At 44.3% G+C, this 17525-nt stretch overlaps 2 protein-coding genes across 5 annotated transcripts in view; both read right to left on the reverse strand.

Moving 5' to 3' along the window:
- Nucleotides 1–1100: 1100 nt before the first annotated feature.
- exd2 (exonuclease 3'-5' domain containing 2) lies at nucleotides 1101–8026 on the reverse strand. Of its 2 annotated transcripts, none has more exons than XM_084012951.1 (10): nucleotides 7909–8026; nucleotides 6544–6614; nucleotides 6011–6447; nucleotides 5328–5584; nucleotides 5074–5200; nucleotides 4206–4513; nucleotides 3975–4081; nucleotides 3711–3846; nucleotides 3100–3468; nucleotides 1101–2472 (listed from the first exon to the last, which is right to left on the reverse strand). In XM_084012951.1, exons 3-10 carry the CDS (start codon nucleotides 6404–6406, stop codon nucleotides 2256–2258), a joined length of 1917 nt encoding a protein of 638 aa, XP_083869077.1. In that variant the 5' UTR covers nucleotides 6407–6447; nucleotides 6544–6614; nucleotides 7909–8026; the 3' UTR covers nucleotides 1101–2255. The 2 variants fall into 2 exon arrangements, with proteins under 2 accessions (XP_083869077.1, XP_083869076.1); XM_084012950.1 differs by having other exon boundaries at nucleotides 5996–6447.
- A 767-nt stretch (nucleotides 8027–8793) lies between these two features.
- numb (NUMB endocytic adaptor protein) overlaps nucleotides 8794–17525 on the reverse strand; it is a 35075-nt gene continuing 26343 nt past the window's right edge. The window contains exons 4-11 of one of the 3 annotated variants that reach the window (XM_084014212.1): nucleotides 16142–16174; nucleotides 15368–15442; nucleotides 14316–14456; nucleotides 13117–13321; nucleotides 12679–12978; nucleotides 12322–12465; nucleotides 11599–11778; nucleotides 8794–11092 (exon numbers count right to left, since the gene is read on the reverse strand). In XM_084014212.1, the coding sequence (XP_083870338.1) occupies nucleotides 10338–11092; nucleotides 11599–11778; nucleotides 12322–12465; nucleotides 12679–12978; nucleotides 13117–13321; nucleotides 14316–14456; nucleotides 15368–15442; nucleotides 16142–16174 (1833 nt within the window). In that variant the 3' untranslated portion in view covers nucleotides 8794–10337. The remainder of the gene's footprint in view (nucleotides 11093–11598; nucleotides 11779–12321; nucleotides 12466–12678; nucleotides 12979–13116; nucleotides 13322–14315; nucleotides 14457–15367; nucleotides 15443–16141; nucleotides 16175–17525) is intronic. The other 2 variants (XM_084014210.1, XM_084014211.1) reach the window with 2 other exon arrangements.

Below are 17525 nucleotides of genomic sequence, written 5' to 3' on the forward strand. Positions count from 1 at the left end.
GGACTTTTGATATTTTTTGGGAAATACACATCGATACCGCTCGTGTCTGCATGCTAAATACAAAGCTAGCGGCTAGTTAGCTTAGCATAAAGATAATTTTGCCAATATGCCCCCAAATGCTACAACTTGTACCGTCAAAACTGCTATAATCAATATTTTTAACATTGGTGGATTTTCTTACCTTTAAATAAAAACGGAGGCTAGCGATCTCCTGTCTTTATGCTAAGCTAACCAGCTAGCTACTGGCGGCAATGTTGGCACCACACTGATTGGACAGACAAGAGCGGTATCGATGTTTGTCAGAACCATTTTGGAAAGATTTCCATTCCTGTAACCAAATTTGTCCTTAAAATAAAACAATTTGAGAATTTTAAATCTTCAGGTGTTTCCGGCCGCGGAGGTTTCACTGTAATGCAGTAAAGATGTCAGAGTGTCTTTTCACAGGAATGCACTCCTCGTCACCGCCAAACTTCTTAAAAAGAAAAAAACGGGGAATGTTTATTTTTTAGAGAGTTTCCCCAACATTTGCCCATATTTCTCCTCTTCAACACTTTAAAGACGGAGGAGGACTAAGTTGGTGGATCCCTTCAGTGAAGCAGCCTCATGTGCCATCGTTGTCGTGTCAAACGGACATTAGAAATGTGCTTTTTTTTGTCAGGACAAAGGGATTACTTCTGCATGTTGAGCCATGTTTGGTATTTATTTGTAAATGTGTGTTTTTATTATTTATTTTATCTATTTTTTCTGACTGAACTGTGAAACCAGGGGAGCTCATAACTCTACACTAATTCAACTTCAGATACAAAACATTTGACTGACAGATTGTTCTGATGCCAAAATCAAGAGGCCTTAATTCAGCAAAACTAGATTGTAAAAAAAAGGAGAAAGAAAATGAAAAAAAGTCATTCCTGACAAAAAAAAACAAACGAACTGAAAGTCACGAGTGATTCATATATGAAATGTTAAGAAAACAGCTTTTGTACTCATTTTTACAGACTATTTATTAAACTGTGATTTTGTAAGAAATAAAAAACAAAGAGTGAATGTGGTCGTGTCTTTTTAAAAAAACAACCCTAATGTCACCAATGAAACAAGTCGGATTAATACAAACATTACTTTTATTTTATTTTTTGTATCATTCACAATTTAGGAAAAAACAAAAAACAGCATCAGGGCTCACATCCATGAAAAGACAGAAGCAGCTGTATTGTAAATACATTTATCACACTCAAAAAAAAAGGATATATTTGCTTGCAAACGGGAGCAGGTTGAGTTTTAAGGTCATTTTTATCTAAATCGCATTAGAGTTGGCACCTTTTTCTTCACTGTGTGTTTTGGATTCTGGGAAAAGCGACGTCGTGGCGAGAGCGTTTGGAAAGTGAGGCGAGGTCACGTCCTGATGCTCTCCCGTCGGGTTTCGGGGAATAAGAGGCTCATTAAAACACGAGCCAGGAAGACGTCCCGACCCATCAGGAGGACCAGCAGCAGGACATGAACTTCAGTTTAAATGATCGACTTATCCGGCCAACTCCAGTGCGGGTAACATTCGTCTCCTCCCCGCCTGCAAGCTGAGCTGTAACACGTTCAGCCCCAAAAAGGCCCCTTGAGACCAAAACTTCATCTTTTTAAATAGGAAACAGGGCAAAGACGACGTTTGATTTCAAGATGCTTCCGGGAGACTTTCATCTATTGGCTTAAAACAGACAATAGACTGAAAAGAAAAAAGCAGGGTGGAGCAACGAATAATTAAGGTCATATTAAAAATGACCCTCTCTCTGCAAAGCAAGTCATTTATTCCTATACTGATAGCTGCAAACCTGCAGGGGGGAGCAGAGGGCGGGACTTACATTTAGAGTGGGGGGGTTAAGAGCAGGCTGCAGCTTCTTCTAAAAATAATCATTTTCCATAAATAATTTTACATTTTTCATGATAAAAAAGTGTCTGTATGCAACCACATTATTTATTTTATAGTGTTTTTCAGATTCATTGCCGAGTTTTCGTTGCACTAGCGGAGTCTCTCTTCATTTAGTTCATTCAGGATCCGGCTGGCAACCTAGCAGCATAAAGTGAAACTTAGATCGAGTGGATTCACCGGGAACTCCAACCAGCGTTAACGTTTCAGTCTCAGCTGGTAGAGTAGTTCATTCATCCGCTCACCAAAAAAAAAAAAAAGAAAAGGATTTTGGCGTGTAGAATTGACGGAGTTTCAAAATCCGTTACCCAGGCAGATGAGAAAAAACGTCTTCCCGACCTGGTCAGTTGAGTTTGATGTGCAGGTCCTCTCCGTACTTGCGGAGGAACTTGCCGTGGTTGTGATCGACCGACCAGAGGGACGGGAGGTGTCGAGGCTGCATGGCGCTGAGGAAGTGCTGCCTCCATCGGCGCTCCAGGTCCATCAGGCCCCGCAGGCCCTGCTCGGAGCTGGACCGCACCACCTTCAGACCGTGAGGCACGTACGCCTCGTTGAAGATCCTTCAGGGAGGAGAGAGGAGCTGTCAGAGAGACCCGAGACCACGAGGACCACCATAGATGATGAAGTAAAGCTGGACGGATCAACTGGCTGAGCCGATATCACATCATCGATATTCAGTAAACAGTAAAGAGAATTTGCTCTATAAGAACCACATTTAAGGTATTCTTGGTTATTATTTTCCCCGTATGTGATGCACCTTGAGATTTGAGAGTGTGCTCTATAAATGTCATTATGTTCAAGTGTTTGTGGTAGTTACGGCACCATCAGACCCATTCAAGTTCAAGATCAAAAGAACTTTTACCGACACGTTTGTCCTTATTTTGAATTCAGAGTTCGTCTGAAGTCGAGCCAGTTTTTACACACATGGGTGCTGATGGTATAAATATTAATTAACTTGGCTTTCAGGAGCCTTCATGACCTCCAGAGCAAAACAATGTTGATCAAGCCAACGTTAATAAATCATCCTTCATAATATGCTCTTCAGGGCTTTACTTTTCAAAATTCTCATTCCACATCTTTGTTTTGGACTCAAAATTAGATTCCCAGAGTGTTTAGTTTGTTTGGTTGAGGGGAGGAAAGGTTTGATGGGACCAAGTAAGCATGAGATGTGAAACATCCGAGCTCACCTCGTCTCCAAGCTGGCGGCCTGCTGCAGCACCTCGTCCGTCAGCTGCTGCTCCTCGTCCGTGTCGAGGAAACTCCTGATCAAAGCCTGCAGCTCTTCTCGCCGCTGCTCCGGCAATCCTTCCCCGGCGGTGAGCAGAGCCCGACCCGCCGATCGCACCCGCCGTCGGTCCGAGTCCTCCAGCAGGCGAACGCCGTCCTCGCAGCCCTGCGGCGCCGCGAACTCGTCGGCCAAACGCTGCTTCAGGAAGCCGTCGTGCACGTTGGAGGCGGCGTGGCAGCTGGTGCAGAGCAGCAGGATGTCGTGGGAGTTGTGGTCCTTCATCTCATTGGGAAAATGACGCCTGTACTCATGCGGCACAATGTTTTTCCTGCGGGATGAAATTTATCGTAACTTCAGAACATTTTTAAAAATATTTCATAATCTTGTTGGCAACTGTCATCTATACACTTTTTAAAATATACCCTCTAATGTAGTCTAGAAATAATTTAGGAAAAAAGAAAAAGCTCTAGTAAATTAAACATTTACTTTATGTTATTCTATTCAAATATAGAAGAGAAAAGAACACCTTCAACTTCAGAAATCATGAATTAAACGGTAAACTTGTCACACCTGATGTAGGAATCCGCTTTGCCGCAGACGACACACAGATTCTCCTTGGCAGTGAGATAATAGTCCTGGTGGGAGTCGGGACGTCCCGACGGCTCAAACAGCAGCCTCACTACAAACGGCTCTTCACTCTGGAGCACTGGGGACGAAAAAACAGACGATGCAAATTATACCTTCAGGAGATCCAACAGCAGAAAACATCCCCAGATGATAAAGATTTTCTGACATTGTGGTTTGATGTTTACACGTCGGTGTTCTCCAGTGTACCTCCTATTCCTTTATCTAGGTACCATTTGGCTTTCTTCTTGTCACAGGTACACAGAGGCTGGCCATCGGGAGCATGGAGGAAGCAGTTATCATAGAGAGGAGACTTCCTGGAACAGAAAGGAGACGTTCGCGGGTCTATAATCTCCTTAACAAACCTTAAATACTTTCATTGAAACAACGTCACGCAGCTGAGAAAAGACAGGAGCTGCTGCAGCAAAGTGTCATCCTCACCTGGCACAATAGCCGACGCCCAGCGGTTTCCTCTTGTTCTTTCGGGGGTCTGGGACTTGCTGATCTCCAGACTCCGGGCTTTCATAACTGGGCGTTTTCCGCGTCCTCCGCCTCCTCTCTCCGTCAGCGACCCGGTCTTCCTGGTCCCCTCGGCTCCTGAAGGGCACGTCCACCAGACCCTGGCAGCGGGCGGCCAACTCGGAGTAAGAGCTCCCGCTGGAAGAGACGGGACCGGCTTCCGATTGGAGGCCGAGGAGATGGAGGAAGAGAGCGATGGAGATTTGGGCATCTCTGGCAGCGTAGGTCATCTAGGAGGGAAGAGACGACAAACATTTTGAAAAAAATAAGAAAACGTGGGCAAACAGATGATGTGACAATCCAAAAGTTTATGAAATGCAGAATCATTTCTACAGGTTCTTCCTGTTTTTTTTGGCCGCTAGCTGTAAATACTAGAATATCCTTAAGAGCCTTTGCCACTGTTGCTATGGAGAAGAAGCATAACTCGAGAGTGGAAACGACATTTGGCAAATTATAACGACATGTTTTGTTCTCAACTGTGTCCAGAATTGACCCAGAATCAGAAAGAGTATTAATTTAAGATGCAGATTGTCTTTAGCACCACATGGACTTTTAAAAGTTCTGTGATCGGATGTTAATTGCCAAACTGCACACCGGGAGTCTTATAGATTATTTCTCACTGACAGTTAAATTCCCGTCCAAGCAGCCGAAGTACTGAACCTGTCAGTCACCCTAAAGAGCTCCTCCCACTTCACGGCGTTGCTCACCATCTTAAAGCTGATTTATTCACTGAAGCAGACTGAACGACAAGTATGAAAAATGTGAAGAGCGCAGTGATATAATGAACCACCTGTTGCAGCGTCAGCTGATCTGCCTCCCAGTCGCTGCAGCGCAGCTCCAGGGATTTATCTAGAGATACACTCAACAGATCTTCTGCCAGAGACTTCAGACTCAGGCCATTATTCACCGCAGCTTGTCTGAAAGTGGAGACAGAATTAAGGGAGGCAGCATTTGCATTTTACTGGCATATAATAACGTGACAAACAAACACGAGGAAAGTTCTGCTTTCTAGGAACGCAGGAAACGGCAACAACCAAACAGTACCTTTGTCTTAAAGCCAGGTAGCGCAGGTCAACGGTACACGTCATCGACAGACCGTAGTCACGCGTCAGACGCTTGCCATCTTCATAACACCCGACGCCAACTTTCAAAACGTGGGGGTCTCGGAGGACTTCCATTAAGCTGAGCGGGAACGGCTGCAGGCCGCTGCGAAACGCCAGCAGCCTCACCAGGATACACAGACCTGAATACGTGGCCATCTGTAGCAGGGAGACGGCAGAGGTCCGACCCTTCACAGACACCTGCAACAGGAAGCAGCAGCCGGGTCAGACTAAACCGTGAGCGCTATGAAACCTTGAAAGGAAGAATCCACCCTTCTGATAGTCTCACACTAGCAGAGATCTGCTTGTTGGCTCGTCAATGCATTGTGATGTATTTTTGAACAAGGGTACCACATGCACAAGAGCTTAATTTCTTTTTCCTGCGTGACTATTAAACCTAGTTAAAGGAGGGACAGACTGACATCTAAAACCAATGAATTAATTGTGGAAAAAAGACAATTTCCTGGAGCCAATTTGACAACCAAGTCAATTTCATGGTTTTAGTCTATTAAAATGTCAAAAAAAAAAAAAAAGTCTAGGAATAAAGCCGACTCGCTCCAGGTGGATTTTTCCTCTTTATATCTATAAAACCATGCAAAAGGTATTTCTTACGGCTTTGGTCTTTACCCATTCACAGTCGAGCCCCAGCACAGGGAAGACGGACAGCTCCTTCTGCATCAGCGGCCACAGCTGCTGCCATTCTTCTTCAGAGCTCACCATCACTGGTTTCACAGCCAGAAGCTCATCAGAAGACGGTATCTGCACAGTCGAGGGCAGCGGTGTGGTCTGACACTCCACGGCCTTGAACTCCTTCTCCAGAAGCTGCGGTGGTCGGGTGTATTGATAATCTGAAGATGAAACGTCCTTCTCAACGGGACGCGGCGTCTCCACGGGATCGGCAACCTTCTGGACGGAAGGCAGCCTCTTCCTTTTTGTTCGGTAAACTCTCCATATGAGCAGCCCTCCTAAGGTTGCCCCGAGTACTGTCGTAATGACCACGGTTAAAGGCCCTCGATGAGACATGTTGACTTGAATTGATCCTCAGCTGGGTGAAAAGTGCAAACCTAGAGGCAAAAAACACCCCAACAAACAGCGTTCATATGTCAGAACTGCATGTTGAAACGTTACGATTGTTAATTAACAGGTGAGTAATGTCTTACCTTTCATGTGTCAGTGGGGTCCCGTGTAAACCTGGCTCTGTTGCTGTGACCTGGACAGCCTCTCCATCGCTCTGGAACAAAAAAGGAGACACCACAGGACCTCCGTTAAATAAACACATTAATATAAAACAGTATAAAAGTATAATCAAATTCTAAAATGCCTTGTGACAATGCAAACTTAACAAATATCTAAATAAAAACAAATTTAAAATAAAATAATTAAATCAAAAACTAAATGACAATTAAAACTATGATTTTTCAATGGTAACAAGTTGCAAAAATTTATGAATATATGCAGTAATATATGCATAAAAAAGGGGTGACACAAAATCAATATACCAGTGTTTACAATTGAAATGCCAAACATTTTTATCATACTTTAATTGAATAGTTAATTTTACCAAACAGTGCAATTATTGATACACTGATAGCTTTTCCATTTGCCTGTAACTTACAGATTTGAACACATTGCAAAATTGTGGATAATATTTACACTACAAATAAATTAGCATCAAGGTGTGTTTTTAAATACCCATTCCAACCAATCATTCTTTGTCATGTCAAAAATGAGGACTATTTTCACTCAAACCAATCAATTAATTAAGAACAAACTCAGCAAACTTTTATTTATTTATAAAGCCATGTTTTTCAGGTCACAGACATCGTTTTAACTTTTCAAGATTTAATTCAGGACATACTTTGAGTTATAAACAATAAGACTAGAATTGATTTCACACTTTTTCTGCCAGGTGATTATATTATTATATTACAGCTACTCTGGAGTCATGCCTGTATTGGTGTCACACTCATTTCATCAACGGGGTCACAGAATTTCCTCAACACCGGTCACAGGTCACAAGCTGTGTCACGTTAGCTACTTCGTTAGCTAGCGTGCTAATTGGTGCTTCGCAACCATACGGCGACGTATAGGCAACACATTGACATCGGTGGTAATTAACCTGAACGCTTACGTTGTGAGGTTTGTATAAAACAACAAGCTCTCGTTCGTGCTGTCATTCAACCGTTGAAGTGAACCGTTTCGCCGCTAGCATACCGGCACAAACTCTGCTAGCATTGGTCGTTAGCAGCGTCATAAATACTAAACCAGTTCTCATTTTAATCCCAAATTAAAGTTAGTTTTTGAAAGGAGAGACGGGCTAACACGAGTTTGCGATAGTTATTTTGTTTTCTCGTCTAAGTTAAAACAAACGTTAGCCTAGTTTAGCAACTAAGCTAGTCGGTTATAGCAGCTAGCTTGTACAACTCTGCGGCTTGTTCAGCGCTGCGTCTTCGCGCAGAAATCTCTATTTTACCGCATAGCAGCGAAACCTTCTGTGTTCTAATATATGAAAAACTAAGTCTTACCTTTATGTTTTTAACCAACGCGACGCCAACTTCAATCACATGCACTCCTGCTTCGTTTCACTGAAGTGAAAGTGTCTTCCGGGCTGCATTTATAACGACGGTGCTTCACCGGGACGCGTCTCCAGCCAGCGCCATCTGCCGGAGAGGCGGAATAACAACGGGACAACAGAACATGCATACATTTTTTTTTTTAAATCGAATTTATCTCAAAAATATATTATATAAATGCATCCCAGTAGATGGGTTGTCTTTGTTTAAGTGAAAATAACTGTCTATAACATCCCCTGGATCCTGCTATTTATTCAATTTCTCTTGAAATTCATACATTAAGCATTATATGAATGTGCTTGTACTGCAATAACATCCATCCATCGTCTACCGCTTATCCTGTATTCAGGGTCACGGGGGGACCCACGCTTACACAGGGACAACATGCAAACTCTCCACACAGAAGGAACCCAGGCCCGACCCGGGACTCGAACCCGGGACCCTCTTTCTGTGAGGCGAGAGTGCTACTCACTACACCACCAGGCAGCCCGCAATAACCCTTCTTTTTAAAAAAATTATTTTATCAGTTAATTTTCAGTCGATTAAATGCAATAAACAATGGATCTGACAAACAGTTCAAAACCTAAATATATGAAATTTACAATCATTTTTAAAAGCAGCACATTCTCACATCTGAGAAGCTGGAACCAGTGGAAGTTTGTCATTTAAAAACAATATAAGAACAGTTTTTGTCGACCAATTAACTGACTAATAGTTTGTACCCAAACATATACTCTATATGTAATTGTACAAGTTTTATTATCAATGTAAATGGTTTTCACTAGTAGCTTATGAACATTCAAAACATGACGGTATTCATTCAAGAACACAGACCACTTTTTTCCTTTACCACCATCAATTTATTCAATCTTTTAGCTTCAATATTTCTCCAAAGAAGTGGAATAAAGTAATGAAATAATTACAAAATGGAAAAATAGATCAGATAATAGATCGTATTCACAGGTTTGATTTAAAAAAAATAAAAACATGACAGAGAGAAATCAGACAGCAGGAGATGAAACCGTTTTTTTTTTTTTTTAAATCTCCCTGTAGTTTTCTGCTGACCGTCAGAACCACAGCAGGCCAACAGAGGTCAGGGCAGGTCAGCGGCTTCTCGGCTGCTGCAGCACCACAACTGACTAACCCCTGCTGATCAAGGTCACCTGTGAGGTCAAATCATCCGCTTTAGTGCTTGTGCAAAATTTAAAAAAATTGAAATCAACTACTTAAAAAAAAAAAAAAAATAAGGAGGTGGAGAAACAGGAGATGACACATCCTACTGTGTTAAATAAAACAAAAAACAAAAAAGCAAGATAATTACCACACAAAAAAAGAATGACAATGAAGACAGAAGAAGTAAAATGTTAAGTACTTATGTGTACTAAACTATTAAAAACTGAGCACAGGTAAGAGGCAACCAGTTGGGCACTGCCACCATTGCTAGGTCCACATTGATTGTTTCTGCAACGATACCCCATTTACAGTGAGATGCTTCACATCCAATCGCAACCGACGGCAATAAAGAGATTTTTCTTAAAAAAAAAACAAAAACAAAACAAAAAACACAAAAGTAAAGCAGCTGTCCCTTCACAAAATCTCTTTACATCACATTAAAAATGATCACTGCTGTGAGCTGTGTGTACAGTATAGATTCTTTATAGATATATATATATATATATATTTATGTATAATATATACGGTCATTTCTTGTATACACGAACATAAACTTGTCTCATTCTAGCTAGCCTGTGCCTTTGGCACGATTACTTACAACTCTTCTGTTAGATTCCAAAGCTATTTAAAATATACTTAATGCATAAAAATAAAGATTTTGGCATTGTCTCACTTTACTCTCCTGACTGGGAAGTTAATAATGAGAACTTCTCATCTGGGAGCCGAGTACTCTCAGTGCTGCAGTTCCTCTGCCAGGTGAGGTCACGTCCTGTCAAGAGGGAGCGCTGGGAGCTGGACCGAGCGAATGTGGGTGGGGGTGGGAGCTGCCACACGTGGGTGGGTGGTAGTGGGCTGACGGAGGAGGGGGGGTGTTTGGGTGTGGCTCCGTACAGATATTCCACAGGGTAATGAGGACCTTGCGCTGCACAGCACAAACAAAACAATACAGACAATGTTAATGAAATGCCTGGGGAGCTGCACCCTTGTTGACAGCAACCCGTTTTTTTTTTCCTTTCTCACTGTGCAGATTCACCCGTTGCTCTTCACTGTCTCCCTGTCCTCTCCGGCCCTGCTGGGCTTGTCCACTCAAACCGAGATGAAGAGAGGCAGGAGAAACATTCCCCTCTCTTCTTTAGGCAATCGTCCATCTGCTCCCCCAACTAAAATCGCCTCCTTATTGTCCAGTACTTTCTAATCTCAAACAGTCTTCAGAGCTGGATTTCAAAGGTCTTGTGCAGCTCAGTGGAGAAGGGATTTGTCGGGGAGGGCGTGGTGCGCTGGCGCGAGCGGCCCTCCAGGGCTGCCCACTGGGCCTCAAAGGCATCTTCCTGCGGCTGCGGGGGCGGCTGGGTGGCTGGGGAGGATGGGGCGAGTTGGGATGGAGCGGCCCAGCTGTCTGCCCCGTTAAAGGTCACACTGCCATTGGATGGCTGGAGGGGAGCAGGGTTCACCGCGATGGACTGTGGGGGTTTGATGAACGGGCTGATGTTGCAGACAGCCTGGGGATCGTGCTGGGGAGTCGTGGAGGCCGGGACGGGGAAGGGCTGGGGTTGTGTGGCCGAGCCGAAAACATTAGCCACCATCTGTGAAGGAGTGATGCCCACCACAGGCACGCTGGGCTGAGGGAACGGCAGCCCGTTGGGCATCGGATAGGAGGCTGGAGCCTGAGGGTGGAAGGCAGGCTGGCGAGGGGGCAGCATGGGCACGGCGGAGGGCAGGGGGGACATGAAGGCCACCGGGGTAACAGAGGGAACAGGCGCCGCAGGCATCGCCACAGGGGCAGTGAACTGCGTGGGAAGCGTGGCTGATGCCATTACTGGATTATTGGGCGGGCCTCGGACAGACTTGGTGACTTCCTCTAACCACCGGTCTGCTTCTGATGGTGTGCGTCTGTGGGAGGACATGGATGGGGAGGACGTAGGAGGGACCACAATCACCGGAGTAGGGGATGACCAGTTGCTTCCTGTTGGCAGAAAGTAAAAGAGAAAGGCGCGACAAAGTGAGTGAATACACATCAAACAGAAACGGTAACATCAGTGAGGCGGAAGGAAACATCGATGACGTTTAAGGATGCAAATCACAGCAAAGATGTATCGTCTCATTTCATAGCTAGTGCTGGTTCAAAGGAATGGTTTCGTCAGTTTATCATACGGCTACAGCTAGCAGCTGGTTAGCTGAGCTTAACAAAGATTAGAAACAGCTGGTTTGACTGTCTCTCAATATGTCATACATCTCATTTGCTTAATTCATACAAAAACTGATGTGTAAAAAGGCTGATTCAACATTTTGCAGAGGGTTGGACTATTTCTCGTGGATTGGTCCGTTTTTGTATTTGGGCAGAGGTTTATTTATGTGAATCGTGTGTGATCGTTTTTGAAGAGATGTCAAACGATTGCTTTGAAAAAAGTCTTATTAACAACGTGTTGACACCCAGTTGTGTCAACTTGGCCTCTCTGAAGTGCTGCTTACCTGGCAGTGCTGAGGCCGGGGCTGCTGCTGGAGTCTTAGCCCAGGGGTTAGTGTCTCGAGCAGGCAGAGCGGGGGGCAGAACTTGGGGGTTAGCAGCAGCAGCAGCAGCAGCAGCAGCAGCAGCAGCAGCAGCAGCAGCAGCGGCAACGGCAGCAGAGAAGGCAGGAGCTGTGCCGTTCACTACACCAGATAAGAGACAGAAGCTAGTACGAGCAAGCTTGTGTGCCGATCTTTTGTTAGACATGCACAATGTTACCGTGCAGTTAATTAGCACACAAGTGTTAAATGAATGTTATAAATGTAGTTATGAGATAAATGTGAGCAGGCACACGTTCTCTAACTGCAAATTTAAACTGCAAGCGACTAAATCTCGACTGGAAGTCAAGTCATTTCTTACTGAATGACAAAATGTGGGCTGTCGGCCAGAAAAGTTGGCCACAGAGAACTTTCGGTGGTTATCGGCGGCCAACAACCAATGCTTTAGTGTGCAGATCCTCATTCGCTAACTGATGGTGGCAGTTTTGCCCTCGCAAGAGCAAGTCATTCTAAACTTTTATTATTTACAGCTAAAAGAAGCTGAAACCCGTTGTTATAATTTTATGGATCAGTTTGCAAATAAATGCAAATCAGACAAGACAGTTAATAACAGCAGAGCAGCAGTTCATCGCCACGGTTACACGTGTTAGATGTTAAGGGTTTCTGAAGAGGTTCAGCTGACGTTACCTGGTGCTACCGGAGACTGTGGGGATGAAGTTGGTTTGGGCATTGGAACCGAGGAGAAGGGGTCCTCTGGGGGTCCACTGAACGCCGAGGTGATCTGAGTGCACAGCGAGCTGATGCTGTCGTTTTCTCCTTCTACCTCGGGGACTGGAGGGGAAACACCAGAGAAAATAATGTAAGAAAAGATCAAAACACAATCACAATCCTACATTTCTTGTTTCTACTGTGCAATGCTGCAAAGACAACCTTCTTTGTTTCTGACTCTCTTTTCATCTCTATAGTGGATATTTTGCTGCGCCTGAAGGTAACTAGCAGGTCGTGTGAAACAAACAAAAGAATCCGAGGACACGGAAAGTTCACCTGTGTTCTTGATGGGGAAGTCAGACTTGCGCTGCATGGTCGAGGGCAGCTCGTTCATGCGCAGTGACATCTGTCGTTTGAAGGGAGAGGTCTTCTGACTGAGGACCGGGAAGCCTCTGAAGGAACCCTGCCTGGCGAGGGCCTCGGCCGGCGCGTGCCTGCGCGGTATCACCTGGGGTCCCAGAGAGGCCATGGAGAGAGGCGGGGAGGACGAGGGGGATGGTGAGCCTCCCGCCGGGTGTGCTGAAGAGTTTGTCACACTGGTGGCCGAGTTCCCAGCAACCTTCACATCTGTCTCCGCTGTTGGAGAAGGGGCGACGGTCAAGCAATGAACAATGAAACAATAACAATAGCTGGAAGTAGGGGTACACATTTAAAACAAATGGGTTTAAACTGGCTGACCCATTTCCCAGGTCAGGGAATAACAGACACGGATACCTTTTTTAGCATCTTGTAGCTGCCTCATGACCTCCTCCCGCTCTGCCGCCTCTGTTGCCGTGGTAACACGAAAAGAGCCCTCTCGGGTGAAAGTGGTTCTGTTGGCGTCAAAGGTTGCCGTGACCCCACATTCCTTCTCCCGTTTCTGTTTTCGCTCCAGACAGGCGGCGAAGGCACAACCCACAGCATGACTGAGACGCTCTCCCTGCAAGACACGATGCAGCAAATTAACCATGAAATGAGGACAGAAATAAACGTTTTTTTCCTATTGTTATACTAATATAGTTTACACCAATGTAAACTACATCATTTAAATAACACAGAACAGTGAAGAATGCACAAGATCATCATCAGCAGACAAGCAATACTATCTATAAACAGATATTAATAGGAACAGTTCTTATTAAAATCTCCAAAATTTGTGCATTTGTCTTTTTTTAGGGAGGCCGAGGAGATCTTGGGAGGGAAAGAGCAGTTCAGCAGAAGAAGAAGTGTTGTACATCATCTGAAAGCTGGGAGCCTGAAGATTAATTTTAGATGCAGCTCAGCATTGTGTGCCAAGTCTTAAATCAGAAATCAGAAATGGATTATGATCTGTTCTGGAATCAGCAGAAACCGCCCTTTGTTGATATATCTAGTTAAGCCATACGTCCTCTGAATGCTCTCGGCCTCTAGTTTGTTGCCGTTGAGCTCCATTAGCTATAATTATCCTAGAGGTCACAACAGGTCATTATAAACAGTGACTCCGAGTTTTTTTTTAATGGTCTCATTATGTGAAATTGCTGCTATGGAGACTAACATCATCACATGAATACAAATGGACTCATCGGATCCACAAGTCTCTCCAGTCAGACACAATTTATGCAGTTTAAGACTGCTTAAGGATGCCAGTATGCAGAAATATAAAAAAAAAAAGCCATTTTAGAATAGCTAAATGGAAAAAAATTGCTTTGCCTGCAATATGTTGTTGTCCCAAACGGCATGAGATTAGCATAAAGTGGGTATGAATGTAAAGGGAAGGCTCAAGTGTCGCCATAGAAACCATTGTCATTCACATAGAGAAGAGAGGTAAAGGGATCCAATCCTCTAGTTTCATATGATACCAGTATCTTTACTCTAGCTTTACAACCGAGTCCGCGACAGCCGGCGATCCCACGGGTCTCGCAGGCTTAAGAAAATAGTATGAAGTGACTTCTTACCGAGTCTTTAATGGCCATAAAACAATGGCAGATCCAGCGCCGCGTGGTGCCGTCTCTGCAGATGTAAGAGAACGCCCTCTCAAAGTTACGGTCCGGAGCGCAGAACGACACCTTCTCTATTGTCTGGTCCAGAATCAGGTCCTGCAAAACACATTTTTACTTCATTATTATGAGACTAAAAAGTTAAGTGACACTCAATCGAGGCAATGTAAAGCGTGGGCTGAATGACTGCGTAGTGAACAGCACTTCAACGTGAAGGTCCGACTCTGAGAGTGCTTGAATAAGAGTGAACCGCCACCAGCTCCAGAAGCACTAGTCTGCATCCGTCCCTGCTCTCTGACCGAACCACATCACTGACACTCAAATAATGTCTCACTCAGCGTTTTCTCACAAACTGGAGGACTGGCTAAAAAAAAAAAAAAATCTCAAGACTGTACATCACTGTGTTTCAGAACTAAATCTCCTAAACATTGTCTGTTAATTTGGCGTAACTTGAACTCCCAAGAACAAAAAAGTTACTTTGGTTCTTCAAAGCAGATTTGAAAAATAAAGTTTAAAATTAACAAGTACATTTACACCAAAGTGAACCAACTTAACCTCTGAGAGTGTGGTTCTTTTAAATAAAACACAGTCCAATATCTTGTGAATGAAAAGTTTTATAGTGGCCAAAAGTGACTGATCGATAGAAATCAATAAAGATACAGTTAATAATGAAACTTAGAGAAAGTGGATACATTGTATGTACATTCTCTCTTTATCCTGTCACGAAAAAGGTTTGTTGTAATACAAGAACCCTCCAGCAGGTGTCGATGTAACCTTTACCGCTCACCCATATCTACTCCTGCAGGTGCAATGAGTACATATTTACAAAGAGGGCCTCTTGGAGGTCACTAGACCAGAAGTATTACAGCTTCACTACCATTATGAGCTGATGGAGCTCAGCAGCCTCCATCTTTAAAGCTACTAAAGCTACGTGTACTTCCTCTGGGAGCTCTTTCTTTTTGATCGAGGTGTTTCGGAGCCTGTAATGGAGCACTGAAGGGACTTATTACCTTTGTTTTGTCGTCTACGACGCGAAGACCATCTGCCGACACCCACAACACGGCGCGCACCGGCTTCTTCCCGGCCTGCAGACAAAGCACAACAGGGACAGGTACGAGTCAGAAACCAGGAAACCTTTCAGCCTCTCCGTGTCCCAATAAAACGACCTCCCTTCGTACCATTCATTAGTGGTACCAACTCATAAGAGTTCAGTCAACACACACACACACACACAAAGCACACCTGTAAATAAAGAGAAAGCACCAGGTAAGAGACAAAAGAGGAGACACAAGTCAGGTGTTGTTTCTCAGAGTGCCCAAATTTTAATAAAAGAAACGAGAGGGTTGGTATGAGAATTGGTGCGCTGATGCGGTCAACAGTGGTTTGTTAGAATAACAACAATAAAATATTTGTGTGTGTGCACAAAAAAAGGTAACCTCCATTCACACAAACTGTTCATTGTTCCATTCTTGGTTCATGGAAGAAGGCTGAAGGGAGAGAAGGCACGCCTGTTAATACAAAACCACACACACACACACACACAGAGACACACAGTGCCCCGCCCCAGCCTTTAAACCACCCCACCTGCTCAAACACACATGCATCATTGTGTTCGTCTCTCTCCAGACAGATTCCCCCCCCCCTTGTGTATGAGTGTGTTTTTCCCCCCAGACTTCAAGAAGTGATCAAAGGGAGAAGTGTTACGTGAAGAGGAGGGAGAAATAATAATAACAACAATGCTCATAATAAGGAGACACACTCAGACACACAACGCAATGACTTACTTTTGCAAAGAATCCTTTGAAGAATTTCCTGTCCTGGAAGTGGATGTGGTAAAAGGGGAGGGTGGGTGAGAGGGGTGGAGGAGACGAGGGAGGAACAAGGCATGAAAATGTTACCTAGGAAGTCTAAAAGTTGCCTCGAGCCCACAGGAGGGGGATTTCATTTTGAGGTTGTTTTTGTGTTTTGTTGTTGTTGCTGGAGGTGAAGCTGGGTTATGAGTGAGTGAGTGAGGCAATGGATCAGGTAGCTCCGCATGATTCCACACAGAGGGATGTTTTTGATGGGTGATACTGTGGTTGTAATTGTCTTAATGATTATAACTGTTAGTACACACTGGAAGCCTGTAAAAGCCCTGACACCAGGAAGAGACACCCCCCGGATTATTTGGGGATTTGAATAAACAACAACAGTCCCACAGCTTAGACATCACACCAAGCTGCCTGGACAGAGGAGATAAAGATGGTAAACCTTCAGGAGTGTGTGTGTGTCTGTGCGAGTATGTGGATTATTTTGCTCGTGATAAACCGAGACCTGGTCAACCCGTGGTTGTTCAGCAGACAGAAACAGATTCCCTCAGGCGGCAGTTTGACCTCTGAGTCCGTGATGTATTCACCGGTGAGTCAGGGGGTCAAGTTTAGGCCGCCATCAACACTTAAAAGAACCCACAACCACCAGACCCAGGCTTAATCCTCCCTTCTTCCCCCAACTCCCTGAGAGCTCCTCTCCTCCCCATAAGCTGTGAAAAGGAGTGCCACTCGGCTCCTGTTACACAGCCATGGTGGAGACGGCACTCGGAGCACCATGTTAATGCATGATTTAACGTGTTAACCAGCACTGGAGATTCATTGGGAATGAGCTAAGTGGTTGTTAGTGTGTGTGGGTGGGTGTGTGAGAACCACATAGACATGCAGATGGTGATAGAGCCTGCAATGCTAGTATTAGTAAGCTATGGTTAGGGGAGAAAAGTCTCTACGGGGTTGAGATCACTAGAATGGGAGGGTAGTTTTGGGGGGAAGGGATTTGGAGGCATTTCTCTGCAACACCACAATAAAAACCTGCTTAAAAAGACAGAAAAAAAAATGAAACACAAACAAAAAGATCATACAATATTCAGGTATTCAATGTGTGAACTGGGATGAAACTTCAGTAGGGGAAAAGGTTTTCTGGGCAGAACGTTTTCAAAGATCGGGGTGAAGAGCCAACGAAACAAAAAACAATCCACTGAGGTGGAAAGTTTTGTAGCCAACAGGACTTACTTCTGATAATAAACAACGATGTGGATGCTTTTTAATAGACAACCTTGCAGTCAAGAGCCAAATAGCTTTTAGGTGGGACATCCAGCTGGTGGCTTACAGTCGTTTCTGTCTGCAAAAACAAGACTAACCA

The sequence above is a fragment of the Eutrigla gurnardus genome, assembly GCF_963514095.1.
Source record: "Eutrigla gurnardus genome assembly, chromosome: 7".
Classification (NCBI taxonomy): Eukaryota; Metazoa; Chordata; class Actinopteri; order Perciformes; family Triglidae; genus Eutrigla; species Eutrigla gurnardus.

Coding starts and splice junctions, on each gene's coding strand:
- exd2 (XM_084012950.1), bottom strand. CDS start 6,406: ATGTCTCATCGAGGGCCTTTAACCGTGGTCATTACGACAGTACTCGGG. Junction 4,082..4,205: donor GGCGTCGGCTATTGTGCCAG/GTGAGGATGACA, acceptor TTTCTGTTCCAG/GAAGTCTCCTCTCTATGATA. Junction 3,847..3,974: donor CCTAGATAAAGGAATAGGAG/GTACACTGGAGA, acceptor TTTCGTCCCCAG/TGCTCCAGAGTGAAGAGCCG.